The sequence below is a fragment of the Taudactylus pleione genome, unplaced genomic scaffold (genome assembly GCF_031769625.1).
Source record: "Taudactylus pleione unplaced genomic scaffold, aTauple2 ptg001804l, whole genome shotgun sequence".
Taxonomy (NCBI): Eukaryota; Metazoa; Chordata; class Amphibia; order Anura; family Myobatrachidae; genus Taudactylus; species Taudactylus pleione.
Genome location: NW_028286201.1, coordinates 507,265 through 525,472, shown reverse-complemented (window position 1 = coordinate 525,472; position 18,208 = coordinate 507,265). Strand labels below are relative to the sequence as shown.

At 51.0% G+C, this 18,208-nt stretch overlaps 1 protein-coding gene across 1 annotated transcript in view; it reads left to right on the top strand.

The window, feature by feature from the left end:
- Positions 1 to 18,208, top strand: part of IARS2 (isoleucyl-tRNA synthetase 2, mitochondrial) — a gene marked incomplete at its 5' end in the record, with an annotated part of 211,516 nt that overhangs the window by 73,790 nt on the left and 119,518 nt on the right. The window contains one exon of the mRNA XM_088465027.1: positions 4,215 to 4,375. Coding sequence (XP_088321153.1) covers positions 4,215 to 4,375 — 161 coding nt within the window. The remainder of the gene's footprint in view (positions 1 to 4,214; positions 4,376 to 18,208) is intronic.

Sequence of the window (18,208 nt, the reverse complement as noted above, 5' to 3'; positions counted from 1 at the left end):
GCCACAGTGTTTCCTCTTTCGGGTCAGTTAGTAGACCATTGAGAGGAGGCATGGAAACATCCTGGAAAACGGTATCAGCCTCAGAGGCGCTGAGCCGTGGCTTATCCGTTTGCTGACAATTATTTTTCTAAGTGTGAATGCCCTCCTCAGGTGGATTCTCATGTGACACGCCTAGTCCGAAGTGACACTTTGCCCATGCCTTCTATGTCCTCCTTGAAGGATGCTACGGACCGCAAGGTGGAAGTCTGCCTAAAGTCCATTTATTCTCTTGCGGGGGGGTGGGGGGGGTCCAGACCGGCTATGGCGGTGTGTTGGGTAGCCAGAGCTATGGAGTGCTGGGCTGATAGTTTAGAGGCGTCTTTGGACTCTGACTGTTCGGCTGAACAGGCCAAGTTGGTGGGCAATCTCCGGGATTCGGCCACTTACATCAATGAAGCGGCATTACATATCAGTATCCTCACCTCTAGGATTTCTTCTGCAGCTGTTGCGGCTCGTCGCACCTTATGGTTGCGATCTTGGAAAGCGGACGCTGATTCCAAAAAGGGCTTAGAAGCTTTGCCGTTTAATGGAGAAGTCCTATTTGGTCCGGATCTGGACAAAATTGTAGCTACGCTGGCAGCAGCCAAATCGGCATACCTCCCGTCTGCTGCGGTCCCTTCACGTTCTGTAACGTCGTCCTTTCGTCCTTACAGGGCCCAGGGTAGGCCTAAAGCACAGTCTTTTCCCTGTCAGGCTGGGCCCAAGAAATCGGCCAAGCCCAGGAAACAGGCCTGGAGTACCAGACGTCCGGCCCCTAAGTCAGATGACAATCCTGCGGCCTGACGGTCCGGGCCTCTCTTTGGGGGATCCCAAAGTGGGAGGTCGCCTGCTTCTGTTCGCCCAGTGTTGGTCGATGACCACGACAGACAGTTGGGTTCACGAGGTGGTTTCTCACAGGTATGCCCTCTCCTTTCGGCACAGGCCCCCATCCTGGTTCTTCACCACAGGGCTTCCATTAGACCAGAACAAAGCCTTGGAATTGCGGAAGGTTTTGCACACTATGCTCCAGGCTGGAGTTATAGTGCCATTCCCGGTTCTTCACCATAGGCCTTCCATTAGACCAGAACAAAGCCTTGGAATTGCGGAAGGTTTTGCACACTATGCTCCAGGCTGGAGTTATAGTGCCATTCTCTCAGAGGGGCCAGGGTTTCTATTCCAATCTCTTTTTGGTGCAGAAACCCAATGGGTCGTACCGTCCTATACTCAACCTCAAGGCCCTCAACAAGTCCTTGAGGGTACCTCAAGGTCCATCATTCTGGCCCTGGAACCTGGGGATTACATGGTGTCATTGGACATACAGGACGCTTACCTGCATGTCCCTATTCTTTTGCGCCATCAGCAGTTCCTCAGGTTTGCAATCCGCAACGATCACTTCCAGTTCCGAGCGTTACCTATTGGCCTGGCGACAGCACCACGAGTGTTCACCAAGGTCATGGCGGTCATGGCGGCTTACCTGCGGATGCAGGGAGTCCGCATGTTGCCGTATCTGGACGACCTTCTGTTGGTGGCAGGATCTCCAGAGCTCCTTCTTCGCCATTTGGACCTGACGATTGCAGTACTGCAACGTCACGGCTGGTTGATAAACTGGCAAAAGTCCACCCTGATCCCGTCGCAGAGGATTCTGCACCTCGGAGCCTTGTTGGACTCCAGACAGCAGTAGATCTTTGTGACGGGGGAAAAGATCTCTGCCTTGCAGTTGAGGGTGCGCCCAGTTTCACTCCAGACCTCTGCAGCAATTGATCCTGTCCAAATGGAATGGACTGCCTCAGAGTCTAAAGTCCCAGATGATGGTGCTCACTCCGAAGGTTCGCCTGTCTCTAGCCTGGTGGTTGCAGGCGACCCACCTCAACAAGGGTCGCCCATTTTGGGTGGCGAACTGGGTCCTGTTAACAACGGATGCTAGTCTTCGGGGCTGGGGAGCTGTTACGGGTCCACACTTCTTCCAGGGCAGCTGGACTCAGGAAGAAAAGGAGCTTCCAATAAACATCTTCGACTTCCGCATGGTTTTCATTGCACTCCAGCAAGCACATCGTGTTCTCCAAGGCCACCCCGTGCAGGTCCAGTCGGACAACGCCACCACCGTGGCCTACATAAATCGACAAGGAGGAACCCGAAATCGGGCGGCACTCGCAGAGGTGTCCCGCATCCTGGTCTAGGCGGAGCGCAATCTCCCGGCTATATCAGCAGTATTCATCCCGGGAGTCCTCAACTGGGAAGCGGATTTTCTCAGTCGGCAGAACGTACATCCGGGGGAATGGTCTTTGCACCAGGACGTCTTTCAACTTCTGGTGGACAGGTGGGGTCTTCCAGAGATAGACCTCATGGCGTCACGGCACAACAACAAGTTGACGGTGTACGGGTCTCGAACAAGAGACGAAAAAGCATCTCTGGTGGATGCTCTGTCTGTCCAGTGGATGTTCCGGTTTGCTTATCTCTTTCCTCTCTTTTCCCTTCTTCCGCGGGTAATCCGGAAATTCCAGCAGGAAGGGAGTGCACTCCTGTTGATAGCTCCCGAGTTGCCCCAGGCGGCACTGGTTCTCGGACCTCCAGAGTCTGTCCATGGACATTCCTCTGCGGTTGCAGCTACGCCCGGACCTGCTATCACAAGGTCCTTGTCTTCACCCGGACCTGGCTCGGCTGTCTTTGACGGCGTGAGACGGCCATGTTAAGGTCCAGGGGGTTTTCCAGCTCTGTGGTGCAAACCATGCTAAGAGCTCGGAAGCCATCCTCTGCAAGGATATACCATCGGGTATGGCATACGTTCTTCCAGTGGTGTCGACCGAGAGGTTATGCCCCTCGGGACTTCCGTCTGTCTAGAGTGTTGGCTTTCCTACAGGCGGGACTAGACCATGGGCTTCGCCTTGCTTCTCTGAAAGTGAAGGTGTCTGCCCTGTCAGTCTGGTTCCATCGTAGGATTGCTGCGCTCCCTGATGTGCGCACCTTTATGCAGGGCGTTCTTCGCATTCAGCCACCTTTTGTTCCACCGGTTGACTCCTTGGGATTTGGTTGTGGTTCTGAGAGCTCTCTAGGGGCCGCCATATGAACCACTGGGCTCAGTGGTCCTCAAATGGCTTATAGCTAAAACAATATTCCTTTTGGCCATTGCTTTGGCAGGCGTGTTTCTGACTTAGGGGCTCTCTCCTGTAGACCCCCTTTTCTGATTTTTCATAGGAACAGGGCGGTGCTGCGCCCTCGTCCTGGATTCCCTCCAAAAGTTGTTTCAAGTTTCCACATCAACGAAGAAATCGTTGTGCCGGCTTTTAACTCACCTGATCTTTCTGTGGGTAAGGCCACTTTGGATGTTGTGCGGGCCTTAAGGATTTATGTTGACCGCACTTCTTCTTTTAGGAAGTCGGACGCCTTGTTTGTCCTCTATGGCTTCCGTAAGAATGGTTGGCCTGCTTCAAAGCAGACTTTGGCAGGCTGGATTCGTATGGCAATTTCAGAAGCTTATCTTCATGAAGGTCTTCCGGTTCCTTCCTCTGTGAGGGCTCATTCCACTAGGTCTGTGGGTCCTTCGTGGGCGGCTCGACGTGGTGCATCTGCAGTCCAGATCTGCAAGGCTGCCACGTGGTACTCTGTCCATACCTTTATGAGGTATTATGCGTTTGACACCTTTGCCTCTCAGGATGCTTCCTTCGGGCGGCGGATTCTCTTTTCAGCACAGGAGCGTCCCCACCCTTAAAGGATACTGCTTTGGGACATCCACAAGGTATCCTGTGGATGCCCTATGGACCCTGATGTAGAAAATATGAGATATGGTAAGAACTTACCTTTGTTATCTCTATTTCTACGAAGTCCATAGGGTTCCACAGGACTCCCGCTCTGTCGCACCTGTGCTGCAGATGGGCTTTACTCTGGTCACCGGTTTTCCGTCTGCCTCTGGTGAGAATGTGATTCTTGTGTGTGTCCAGATCTTTGTTCTCTCTCTTCCTTCTATTCCTCCGGCCTATGACTCGATACGTAACTGAGATGCCTTGGCTCGGGGGCGGGGTATAGGAGGGGGACCCTAGTGCATCCTGGGAGGCTGAAAACTTATCTCTATGGTGCCCGATGCCTGACGTCGTCACCTATACCCCCAAGGTATCCTGTGGAACCCTATGGACTTCGTAGAAATAGAGATAACAAAGGTAAGTTCTTACCATATCTCATATTTTATTCACTTTCTGCTTCAGGAGACTTTAAAGAAAGTAAAGTTTGTTCCTACGTCAGCTGCCAGCCGGATGCTTGAAATGTTGGACCGCCGGACGTTCTGGTGTATATCCAGGCAGAGGAGTTGGGGGGTCCCTATTCCTGTATTTTATCATAAGGAGACACGGGAGCCGCTCCTCAACAGGTAACTGTGACCAATCTCTGTTCTGCTGTGTGTGGGGTGTGAATGCTGATGGTGCTGGGTGATCTGCAGAGTCACGCTTAGCTAGACGCTATGTCATTACTAGGACTCGTACACTCAGGCATTGGGGGGTGTGAATGCTGATGGTGCTGGGTGATCTGCGGAGTCACGCTTAGCTAGACGCTATGTCATTACTAGGACTCGTACACTCAGGCATTGGGGGGTGTGAATGCTGATGGTGCTGGGTGATCTGCGGAGTCACGCTTAGCTAGACGCTATGTCATTACTAGGACTCGTACACTCAGGCATTGGGGGGTGTGAATGCTGATGGTGCTGGAGGATCTGCGGAGTCACGCTTAGCTAGACGCTATGTCATTACTAGGACTCGTACACTCAGGCATTGGGGGGTGTGAATGCTGATGGTGCTGGGTGATCTGCGGAGTCACGCTTAGCTAGACGCTATGTCATTACTAGGACTCGTACACTCAGGCATTGGGGGGTGTGAATGCTGATGGTGCTGGATGATCTGCAGAGTCACGCTTAGCTAGACGCTATGTCATTACTAGGACTCGTACACTCAGGCATTGGGGGGTGTGAATGCTGATGGTGCTGGAGGATCTGCGGAGTCACGCTTAGCTAGACGCTATGTCATTACTAGGACTCGTACACTCAGGCATTGGGTGGTGTGAATGCTGATGGTGCTGGATGATCTGCGGAGTCACGCTTAGCTAGACGCTATGTCATTACTAGGACTCGCACACTCAGGCATTGGGGGGTGTGATTGCTGATGGTGCTGGGTGATCTGCGGAGTCACGCTTAGCTAGACGCTATGTCATTACTAGGACTCGTACACTCAGGCATTGGGGGGTGTGAATGCTGATGGTGCTGGATGATCTGCGGAGTCACGCTTAGCTAGACGCTATGTCATTACTAGGACTCGTACAGTCAGGCATTGTGGGGTGTGAATGCTGATGGTGCTGGGTGATCTGCAGAGTCACGCTTAGCTAGACGCTATGTCATTACTAGGACTCGTACACTCAGGCATTGGGGGGTGTGAATGCTGATGGTGCTGGGTGATCTGCGGAGTCACGCTTAGCTAGACGCTATGTCATTACTAGGACTCGTACATTCAGGCATTGGGGGGTGTGAATGCTGATGGTGCTGGGTGATCTGCAGAGTCACGCTTAGCTAGACGCTATGTCATTACTAGGACTCGTACACTCAGGCATTAGGGGGTGTGAATGCTGATGGTGCTGGATGATCTGCGGAGTCACGCTTAGCTAGACGCTATGTCATTACTAGGACTCGTACACTCAGGCATTGGGGGGTGTGAATGCTGATGGTGCTGGGTGATCTGCGGAGTCACGCTTAGCTAGACGCTATGTCATTACTTGGACTCGTACACTCAGGCATTGGGGGGTGTGAATGCTGATGGTGCTGGATGATCTGCGGAGTCACGCTTAGCTAGACGCTATGTCATTACTAGGACTCGTACACTCAGGCATTGGGGGGTGTGAATGCTGATGGTGCTGGATGATCTGCAGAGTCACGCTTAGCTAGACGCTATGTCATTACTAGGACTCGTACACTCAGGCATTGGGGGGTGTGAATGCTGAAGGTGCTGGGTGATCTGCAGAGTCACGCTTAGCTAGACGCTATGTCATTACTAGGACTCGTACACTCAGGCATTAGGGGGTGTGAATGCTGATGGTGCTGGGTGATCTGCGGAGTCACGCTTAGCTAGACGCTATGTCATTACTAGGACTCGTACACTCAGGCATTGGGGGGTGTGTATGCTGATGGTGCTGGGTGATCTGCGGAGTCACGCTTAGCTAGACGCTATGTCATTACTAGGACTCGTACACTCAGGCATTGGGGGGTGTGAATGCTGATGGTGCTGGGTGATCTGCGGAGTCACGCTTAGCTAGACGCTATGTCATTACTTGGACTCGTACACTCAGGCATTGGGGGGTGTGAATGCTGATGGTGCTGGGTGATCTGCGGAGTCACGCTTAGCTAGACGCTATGTCATTACTTGGACTCGTACACTCAGGCATTGGGGGGTGTGAATGCTGATGGTACTGGGTGATCTGCAGAGTCACGCTTAGCTAGACGCTATGTCATTACTAGGACTCGTACACTCAGGCATTGTGGGGTATGAATGCTGATGGTGCTGGAGGATCTGCGGAGTCACGCTTAGCTGGACGCTATGTCATTACTAGGACTCGTACACTCAGGTATTGGGGGGTGTGAATGCTGATGGTGCTGGGTGATCTGCGGAGTCACGCTTAGCTAGACGCTATGTCACTACTAGGACTCGTACACTCAGGCATTGGGGGGTGTGAATGCTGATGGTGCTGGATGATCTGCGGAGTCACGCTTAGCTAGACGCTATGTCATTACTAGGACTCGTACACTCAGGCATTGTGGGGTGTGAATGCTGATGGTGCTGGGTGATCTGCGGAGTCACGCTTAGCTAGACGCTATGTCATTACTAGGACTCGTACACTCAGGCATTGGGGTGTGTGAATGCTGATGGTGCTGGAGGATCTGCGGAGTCACGCTTAGCTAGACGCTATGTCATTACTAGGACTCGTACACTCAGGCATTGGGGGGTGTGAATGCTGATGGTGCTGGGTGATCTGCGGAGTCACGCTTAGCTAGACGCTATGTCATTACTAGGACTCGTACACTCAGGCATTGGGGGGTGTGAATGCTGATGGTGCTGGAGGATCTGCGGAGTCACGCTTAGCTAGACGCTATGTCATTACTAGGACTCGTACACTCAGGCATTGGGTGGTGTGAATGCTGATGGTGCTGGATGATCTGCGGAGTCACGCTTAGCTAGACGCTATGTCATTACTAGGACTCGCACACTCAGGCATTGGGGGGTGTGATTGCTGATGGTGCTGGGTGATCTGCGGAGTCACGCTTAGCTAGACGCTATGTCATTACTAGGACTCGTACACTCAGGCATTGTGGGGTGTGAATGCTGATGGTGCTGGGTGATCTGCAGAGTCACGCTTAGCTAGACGCTATGTCATTACTAGGACTCGTACACTCAGGCTTTGGGGGGTGTGAATGCTGATGGTGCTGGGTGATCTGCGGAGTCACGCTTAGCTAGACGCTATGTCATTACTAGGACTCGTACATTCAGGCATTGGGGGGTGTGAATGCTGATGGTGCTGGATGATCTGCAGAGTCACGCTTAGCTAGACGCTATGTCATTACTAGGACTCGTACACTCAGGCATTAGGGGGTGTGAATGCTGATGGTGCTGGGTGATCTGCGGAGTCACGCTTAGCTAGACGCTATGTCATTACTAGGACTCGTACACTCAGGCATTGGGGGGTGTGAATGCTGATGGTGCTGGGTGATCTGCGGAGTCACGCTTAGCTAGACGCTATGTCATTACTAGGACTCGTACACTCAGGCATTGTGGGGTGTGAATGCTGATGGTGCTGGGTGATCTGCGGAGTCACGCTTAGCTAGACGCTATGTCATTACTTGGACTCGTACACTCAGGCATTGGGGGGTGTGAATGCTGATGGTGCTGGAGGATCTGCAGAGTCACGCTTAGCTAGACGCTATGTCATTACTTGGACTCGTATACTCAGGCATTGGGGGGTGTGAATGCTGATGGTGCTGGGTGATCTGCAGAGTCACGCGTAGCTAGACGCTATGTCATTACTAGGACTCGTACACTCAGGCATTGGGGGGTGTGAATGCTGATGGTGCTGGGTGATCTGCAGAGTCACGCTTAGCTAGACGCTATGTCATTACTAGGACTCGTACACTCAGGCATTGGGGGGTGTGAATGCTGATGGTGCTGGGTGATCTGCAGAGTCACGCTTAGCTAGACGCTATGTCATTACTAGGACTCGTACACTCAGGCATTGGGGGGTGTGAATGCTGATGGTGCTGGGTGATCTGCGGAGTCACGCTTAGCTAGACGCTATGTCATTACTAGGACTCGTACACTCAGGCATTGGGGGGTGTGAATGCTGATGGTGCTGGGTGATCTGCAGAGTCACGCTTAGCTAGACGCTATGTCATTACTAGGACTCGTACACTCAGGCATTGGGGGGTGTGAATGCTGATGGTGCTGGGTGATCTGCAGAGTCACGCTTAGCTAGACGCTATGTCATTACTAGGACTCGTACACTCAGGCATTGGACAACATGAGACATTACACAGACACAGAGCTGTTACGCTTTTCATCATAAATTAAAGCGTAATAAAAAGTGCAGCTGAAATAAACCTGCCCAGCTCCATTGCTTTGTGCATGGGGAAGGGGGATAGAGGAGGAGCTTTGTGCATGGGGAGGGGGATAGAGGAGGAGCTTTGTGCATGGGGAGGGGGATAGAGGAGGAGCTTTGTGCATGGGGAGGGGGATAGAGGTGAGCTTTGTGCATGGGGAGGGGGATAGAGGAGGAGCTTTGTGCATGGGGAGGGGGATAGAGGAGGAGCTTTGTGCATGGGGAGGGGGATAGAGGAGAGCTTTGTGCATGGGGAGGGGGGATAGAGGACAAGCTTTGTGCATGGGGAGGGGGGATAGAGGACGAGCTTTGTGCATGGGGAGGGGGATAGAGGAGGAGCTTTGTGCATGGGGAGGGGGATAGAGGAGGAGCTTTGTGCACGGGGAGGGGGGATAGAGGAGGAGCTTTGTGCACGGGTAGGGGGATAGAGGAGGAGGTTTGTGCACGGGTTGGGGGATAGAGGAGGAGCTTTGTGCATGGGGAGGGTGGATAGAGGAGGAGCTTTGTGCATGGGGAGGGTGGATAGAGGAGGAGCTTTGTGCATGGGGAGGGTGGATAGAGGAGGAGCTTTGTGCATGGGGAGGGGGATAGAGGAGGAGCTTTGTGCATGGGGAGGGTGGATAGAGGAGGAGCTTTGTGCATGGGGAGGGTGGATAGAGGAGGAGCTTTGTGCATGGGGAGGGTGGATAGAGGAGGAGCTTTGTGCATGGGGAGGGGGGATAAAGGAGGAGCTTTGTGCATGGGGAGGGGGGATAGAGGAGGAGCTTTGTGCATGGGGAGGGTGGATAGAGGAGGAGCTTTGTGCATGGGGAGGGGGGATAAAGGAGGAGCTTTGTGCATGGGGAGGGGGGATAGAGGAGGAGCTTTGTGCATGGGGAGGGGGGATAGAGGAGGAGCTTTGTGCATGGGGAGGGTGGATAAAGGAGGAGCTTTGTGCATGGGGAGGGGGGATAAAGGAGGAGCTTTGTGCATGGGGAGGGGGGATAGAGGAGGAGCTTTGTGCATGGGGAGGGGGGATAGAGGAGGAGCTTTTGGTTGCCAGACTTCTCCTTTTCCACCTATACCCAGGTTCCGGTGTCTCTTAAGGAATCTGAGAAAAGTGTTTATCGGGTAAGAATTAGATCCCATCATTCCTCACACTCACTTAGTGTTAGGATCTTGTGTGTAACATTTCAAGGTTTCCGTGCAGTATAATGTACAGATGTATCCTCACTGTGCTGCAGGCGCGCCTGTTCCCGTGAGCATCTGCTAGCGCAAAGCGTCTATTTTGCGTCTAAGTCGCAATGTGATGAGGCTAGGACACACCCGGAGACTGTGCTGATTGATATGTGACACTTGTATATCTGTATATAATCCAGCCAGGTCGCACACAGATATACAAGTGTCACACAGCAGATTAATCAGCACAGTCTCCTGCTGCGTCCTAGTCACATCGCATTGCGCCTTAGACGCAGTTTCTGCAAAAAACAACTGCCTGGCGCTAGCAGAGTTGCACGGGTCCTGACGGCTCATTCACGCCAGCCACATCGCGCAGCATGGCGTACTGAGGCTACATGAGCGAGGATACACCTGTACACCTTGGGAGACACTGGATATACTGCTAATATACCCTAACCCCCCCCTCCCCACACACACAAACACCCTGCCCCCCAACAGGCTGACTCTCAATTCAGGTTCTGCTAGTCACCGATTACGCTGGGCATTTTTCAAGCCTAGCTGCTTATAAAGTATATCTTTATTTAGTTTTTATATTTCTTTCCTTGGCATTGGCATCCCATAGTGTATAGCTGCCCCCGTGACATATGCTCCAGGAAGGGCCTTCACCGCCACCATCGTAGGGATGTGCTTAGGTCCCCGGAATCTCCCCAGCTATTAGACACCCAGAAGCTTCAGGCCATGCTCTAGAGTCAGTGGCGAGAAGGGAAGAGCCTCCATGGTACTTTTCAGCAGGGATACATTTCTTCTTCAGGGTCCATAGGGATCCACAGGGATACCATGGGGAAATGTGGTTGTAGTGATCCAAGCTCCAAACAGTTAAGCTTTCAGCTCCCAGGATGCCTCAGGTCCTCCTCCACATTTACCCTGCCCCTGGCCACAGGCATTCAGTTTGTCCTGGCAGGATTCAGACGCACCTTTATAACAGTGAGACAGATTTTATTTTATGTTTTAGTTAATTTATTTTTACTTTAGAGCAAGCAGCACTAGGCGTTCTAAAGGACGCCTGTGCTGCTACTCCACCTACCCCCGCTGGCGCAGCAACACCAGTAACCGGATTGGTGATTTTGGCGGGCACCAGCGGAGCTTGGCTAGCGACGATGCTGGGACCCGGGACTGCAGCCGGAAGCACGGGGATGCAGGTAAGGTGGTTCCCCGTAGCAGTCCGTACCTCCGGCGGATGGAGACCTGCCTCAGGTTGCTGTAGTGAGGCGACTGCTGCGTCCGCATCCCCACTAGACCATCGGGGCAAGTCAGTCTGGCGTCGGGGAGAGTGGCGGGGTCATGTTATAAGGCCAGCGCACCTGGGGCGGTAAATACAGCATAGGGGATGTAGGCTCTCCCTGGCAGCCCCTCCCCCAGCCCAGACGCCGATCCAGCTGAGGTATCCCCGCGTCTGCGTTGCTCCTCCTGCAGTAGATACTGGGCTTCTAAAGGATCGGCAGCTTCGGTTGTTGCTTGTTAAGCTCTTTGGTTAAGGTCCAGGAAAGCAGATACAGGATCGAAGAAGGCTCTGGAATCCTTACCTTTTTATGGAAACATACTATTTGGAGCAGAATTAGATAAGATAGTGGCTACTCTGGCAGCCTCAATATCTACAGGTCTGCCATCAACAGCTACATCAAAACCTAGGCAGTCCTCTTTTCGGTCCTTTCGCCCTCAGGGAAGAGCAAAAGGACAGTCTTGCTCCAGACAGTCTAGATCTCGCAGGGCCACCAAGTAGCAATCTAAGAGGTCCTGGCCGGTACGACGTCCAGCTTCTAAGCCGGACGACAAGCTCTCTGCCTGATGGGGCGGGTCCTCCTCCTGGGGGGTCCCAGGGTGGCAGGCCGACTTCTTCATTTTGTGGATTATTGTCATCAAACAACAGACGCCTGGGTCCGAGAAGTGGTTTCTCAGGGGTATGGCCTCACCTTCCAGAGGCATCCTCCCCAGAAGTTTTTTTGTACAACTCCCCCCATCAGATTCTATCAAGGCCCTCCAGGAGGCCATTTACTCCATGTTGTAGGCAGGGGGTGATAATCCAGTTTCCTGTGGTTCCACAAGGAAGGGGTTACTATTCCAATATATTTTTGGTTCAGAATCCAAATGGGTCTCATCGCCCTATCCTAAATCTAAAAACCCTCAACAAGTTTATCCGTGTACCCACGTTCCGTATAGAGACTCAATTATTTTGGTGATGGAACCGGGAGATTTTATGGCTTCCCTGGATATCCAGGATGCGTATCTGCATGTGCCTATTACACCATCCCACCAACAATTTCTACGGTTACTGGTCTGCAACAGCATTACCAATTTAAGGCACTGCCCTTGGTCTATCAACAGCCTCTCGGGTCTTCACCAAAATAATGGCATTCGTGACGGCCTACCTCAGGCGTCAGGGAGTCCGAATACTGCCATACCTGGATGAACTTCTGATATTGGCACAGTCTCCAGCTGTTCTACAACACCATCTCCAGCTGACCATTGCCTGCTTACAGACATCATCAGTTGGAAGAAATCCTCTCTTTCTCCAATACAGCGGATGGTACACCTGGGGGCATTTCTGGATTCTCAGGCACAAAGGGTGTTTCTGCCAGAGGACAAGATTGCGGCCCTATTGTTGCGAGTATGCAAATTGCACTGCAAGCGAAGGTTATCCATTCTATCAGAGATGCAGGTACTGGGGTCAATGGTATCCACCTTCGACATGGTGGAATATGCTCAGTTTCACTCCAGACCTCTGCAACAATTGATTATCTCCCGGTGGAATGGGCAGTATCATCTAATACGGTCCCAAAGGATCCTTCTCACTCCGGAGGTTTGGCTTTCTTTCTCTCTCTCGTGGTGGCTACAAAAGGCGCACCTGGACAAGGGTCGCCCATTCTAGATTCTAAATTTGGTGCCCCTCACCACAGACACCAGTCTTCGCTTATGTGGAGCGGTGACAGGTCATCATACCTTTCAGTGAAAATGGACAAATCAGGAAATTCAGCTGCCCATAAACAATCTGGAGCTTCGTGCAGTATACAAAGCGCTTATTCTTGCGCAGGACCTACTACAAGACAGGCTGGTCTTGATCCAGTCCGACAACGCTACCGCGGTAGCCTATCTCAATCTTCAGGGAGGCATGGAAAGTCAGGCAGCCATGAGGCAAGTGACAAACATTCTGATCTGGGCAGAACGTCATCTTCCGGCTTTTTCGGCAATATTCATCCTGGGAGTCCTCAACTGGAAAGCGGATTTCCTAAGTCGTCAGGGCATACACGCTGGAGATTGGGCTATCCACCCGGGTTTTTTTCAACTCTTTGTGAACAAATAGGGTCTACCAGACGTATATCATATGGCCTCATGTCACAGCTACAAGGTCCCCTGGTATGGGTCCTGGACCAGAGATCCCTAAGCCCCCTTCGTGGATGCTCTGGCAGTGCCGTGGGACTCCATGGCGTACCTCTTTCCTCCGATTTCCCTCCTCACAAGGGTTTTCAATTCAAGGAAATTCAACCAGGAAGGCGGCACAGTAATACTAATGGCTCCTGCTTGTTCCAGGTGCCATTGGATCACCTACATACAGGATCTATCCATAGACACTCCGTTTCCTCTTCCTCTATGGCTTAATCTGTTAGCGCAGGGTCCCTGCCTGCATCCTGACTTACCTTGTCTGTCTTTGATGGCGTGGCTCTTGAATTTTCCATCTTAAGAGCCAAATGTTTCTCCAAATCTGTGATTCAGACGATGCTTAGGGCACGAAAGCCTTCCTCTGCCCACATCTATTACAGAGTTTGGCACTCTTTTGGTCTATGGTGTTCCCACAGAAAGTATGACTCTAAAGTTTTTAAGTTTCCCGGGTACTTGCTTTTCTCCAGGCTGGTTTAGAGCTTGGTCTCTGCTTGGCCACCTTGAGAGTACATGTTTCTGAACTGTGAGTCTGGTTCCAGCGAAGGATCTCTTCTCTGCCGGATGTTAGTATTTTTTTTTTCAGAGTGTTCTCCGAGTTCAGCCACCCTTTGTCCCACCGGTGGCACTGTGGGATTTGTCATTGGTTTATTAGGGGCTATAGGCTCCCCCATTTGAACCTCTGGACTCAATGGGGATTTGAAGTGGTTGACAACGAAGACACTTTTTCTCCTCGCTATCTCCTCTGCCCACAGAGTCTCTGATTTGGCAGCGCTCTCTTGTCGCTCCCCCTTTGTGATTTTTCACCAGGATAAAGCTGTCCTCTGTACATGAGCGGTTACCTTCCTAAGGTAATATCCCATTTTCATGTGAAGGAAGAGATTGTAGTTCCAGCCTTCCAGTCTTCAGACCTTTCTGTAGGTGAAGCTTCCCTGGATGTGGTTTGTGCTCTCCGTATCTATATGGATCGTACAAACTCTTTTAGAAAATCAGACGCTCTTTTTGTGTGTTATGGTTTTAACAAACGAGGATGGCCATCTAACAAACAATCCCTGGCTCGATGGCTGTGCATGACTATCTCGCTTACATGCAGGTTGTTCTCCCTGTTCCGAACATGGCGACAGCACATTGTACCCGGTCTGTGGGACCATCGTGGGCATTTAGCTTTGGTGCCCTCTGCTGAACAATTGTACAAGGCGGCCATGTGGTCTTCTGTCCACACTTTTCTTAGGTTTTATGCCTTTGTTACTTTTGCCTCTCAGGATGCTTTCTTTGGGCGCAGGTTCTTCTTTCTGCTCAGGAGCGTCCACCACCCTTAGGGGAACTACTTTAGGACATGGTATCCCTGTGGATCCCTATGGACCCTGAAGAAGAAAATAAGACTTATGGTAGACTTACCATTGATAACTCTTTCTTCGAGGTCCATAGGGTCCACAGGGGCACCCACCCTGACGCACCTGGTTGCATTGGGTAATTGTTTTTTCGCTTACGGATTCCCTTATTCTGGTGTACATTGCCCTTCCTTCTCCTCTTTCCTTCTCCTGCCTTGGGCTTGTTTATAAAACTGAAGGCCTATGGCTAGGGGCGGGGTATATGTGGAGGAGGACTTGAGGCATCCTGGAAGCTGAAAGTTTAACTGTTTGGTGCCTGGATCACTCCAACGACATTTCCCCATGGTATCCTTATGGACCCTATGGACTTCGAAGAAAAAGAGTTAACAAAGGTAAGTTTACCATAACTCTTATTTTTTTAAGTTGTGGCTTTACCCCTCTCCTGTACTGGACTCCTCTTGTGGAGCTTCCACACTTCCATTAGATTCTTATGACATATTTGTTTCCAAGAATGCCTCTGGGCACATATTACTGTGGTGCCCCTTTGGGACTTCTTCCATATCTCCTATGTCTCCCAAGGATGAAGGTGAAAAGCGTTTTGGTACTGACCATTATATCCATTCCTCTGAGTCCATCTGGGGGACACTGCTATATACGGTGGGGGTTTTAGAGGACGCTAAGCTAAACTTGTTTGGAGACGTGCCCCTCCCTCTCTGTATCCATCAGGGTATGGGTGCTATTGGAAGTCAGTTGAAACTTATCTAGCCCATAGGAGAGCTAAAACAAAATACTGAACCATAAGCACACGTTATAGGAAGAGTGAATGCAGTGTTCCCCAGATGTATTCAGGGAAATGGATCTAATGGTGCGTACCAAAATCCTCTTTCATCTGATCTGGGGGACACTGGTATATGTTGGCGATGTTCTAGTGCTGCTCCTAGGAGAGGGCTGCGTAATGCAATTGGTGTCTACAGATACAAGAAACTGAACTTGTCAGCAGCAAGAAGGGAGAAGCAGTAATCTGCTGAGCACAACTATCTGATGATGGGGAACGCAGGGGACACTCATCACTTTGGAGCCTGAGCTGATTCTATGCCAGGTCTAGGCCATGATTGCAGCTGTCTGACCTGCTAAGGGAGCCTGGCAATCCATAGAAACTTGGTTGTGAGCAATGCTGAGAAAGAAAATAGCAAAGCAAATCTTACCGGAGCACAGTCTGTGCTGTAACCATCATGGCTCCCTCAGCTGAGCCACCAACATGCAGACTCTACTCGTCCACATTATATTCCAAATTCTTTCTACAGGAGAAAAGCATTCGGTCACAAGTGACCAGGAGCTGTACTCAGATCAGATCAGCCTGGGAGGATAAAGTAACCCAAGTAAATCTGCTCTCCACAATGAAGAGAATATAGTCACAAAACCTATCTAGCTGATAAAGGCCCCCCCAATGTTAGTACCTAGTATATGTGCTAATAAAACCATACTCCATATAATGGAGAGAGAACCATCCTAACCTATATTAGCTCACATGAAGAGCGTCCTGACATAACTGTACGCTTGGTGCCAGAAAGAAATATAAATGGTCATGGACAGGACAGGGATATGTATCAAGCCTTGGAGAGAGATAAAGTACTAACCAATCAGCTCCTAACTGCCATTTTACAAGCTGCGTTTGAATAGTGACAGAAGCTGATTGAATCTCTCACCAGGGTGTAATACATATACCCCAGTAGAACCCAATCCAGTCAGCAGACGGCGAGAGGACATAACCTCTTAGTCGCACGGCTGTACTCGGTGACTACCATTAGGTCTGATTCAGAGATGGGCGGTATTACGGAGCTGCACACAAGCCACTGCGCAATTCAGTCCATCTAATAGACTAATACAACCGGTGACGTAGGAAGTGTACACCTAATATGCTAATGCAGCCGGTGACGTAGGAGGTGTACACCTAATATGCTAATACAGCCGGTGACGTAGGAAGCGTACACCTAATATGCTAATACAGCCGGTGACGTAGGAAGCGTACACCTAATATGCTAATACAGCCGGTGACGTAGGAAGCGTACACCTAATATGCTAATACAGCCGGTGTTGTAGGAAGCGTACACCTAATATGCTAATACAGCCGGTGTTGTAGGAAGCGTACACCTAATATGCTAATGCAGCCGGTGACGTATGAAGCGTACACCTAATATGCTTAATGCAGCCGGTGACGTAGGAAGCGTACACCTAATATGCTAATGCAGCCGGTGACGTAGGAAGCGTACACCTAATATGCTAATACAGCCGGTGACGTAGGAAGCGTACACCTAATATGCTAATGCAGCCGGTGACGTAGGAAGCGTACACCTAATATGCTAATGCAGCCGTTGACGTAGGAAGCGTACACCTAATATGCTAATGCAGCCGGTGACGTAGGAAGCGTACACCTAATATGCTAATACAGCCGGTGACGTCGGAAGCGTACACCTAATATGCTAATGCAGCCGGTGACGTAGGAAGCGTACACCTAATATGCTAATGCAGCCGGTGACGTAGGAGGCGTACACCTAATATGCTAATGCAGCCGTTGACGTAGGAAGCGTACACCTAATATGCTAATGCAGCCGGTGACGTAGGAAGCGTACACCTAATATGCTAATGCAGCCGGTGACGTAGGAAGCGTACACCTAATATGCTAATGCAGCCGGTGACGTAGGAAGCGTACACCTAATATGCTAATGCAGCCGGTGACGTAGGAGGCGTACACCTAATATGCTAATGCAGCCGGTGACGTAGGAGGCGTACACCTAATATGCTAATGCAGCCGGTGACGTAGGAAGCGTACACCTAATATGCTAATGCAGCCGGTGACGTAGGAAGCGTACACCTAATATGCTAATGCAGCCGGTGACGTAGGAAGCGTACACCTAATATGCTAATACAGCCGGTGACGTCGGAAGCGTACACCTAATATGCTAATACAGCCGGTGACGTCGGAAGCGTACACCTAATATGCTAATGCAGCCGGTGACGTCGGAAGCGTACACCTAATATGCTAATGCAGCCGGTGACGTAGGAAGCGTACACCTAATATGCTAATGCAGCCGGTGACGTAGGAGGTGTACACCTAATATGCTAATACAGCTGGTGACGTCGGAAGCGTATACCTAATATGCTAATGCAGCCGGTGACGTAGGAAGTGTACACCTAATATCCTAATGCAGCCGGTGACGTAGGAAGTGTACACCTAATATCCTAATGCAGCCGGTGACGTAGGAAGCGTACACCTAATATGCTAATACAGCCGGTGACGTAGGAAGCGTACACCTAATATGCTAATACAGCCGGTGTTGTAGGAAGCGTACACCTAATATGCTAATACAGCCGGTGTTGTAGGAAGCGTACACCTAATATGCTAATGCAGCCGGTGACGTATGAAGCGTACACCTAATATGCTTAATGCAGCCGGTGACGTAGGAAGCGTACACCTAATATGCTTAATGCAGCCGGTGACGTAGGAAGCGTACACCTAATATGCTAATGCAGCCGGTGACGTAGGAAGCGTACACCTAATATGCTAATGCAGCCGGTGACGTAGGAAGCGTACACCTAATATGCTAATGCAGCCGGTGACGTAGGAAGCGTACACCTAATATGCTAATGCAGCCGGT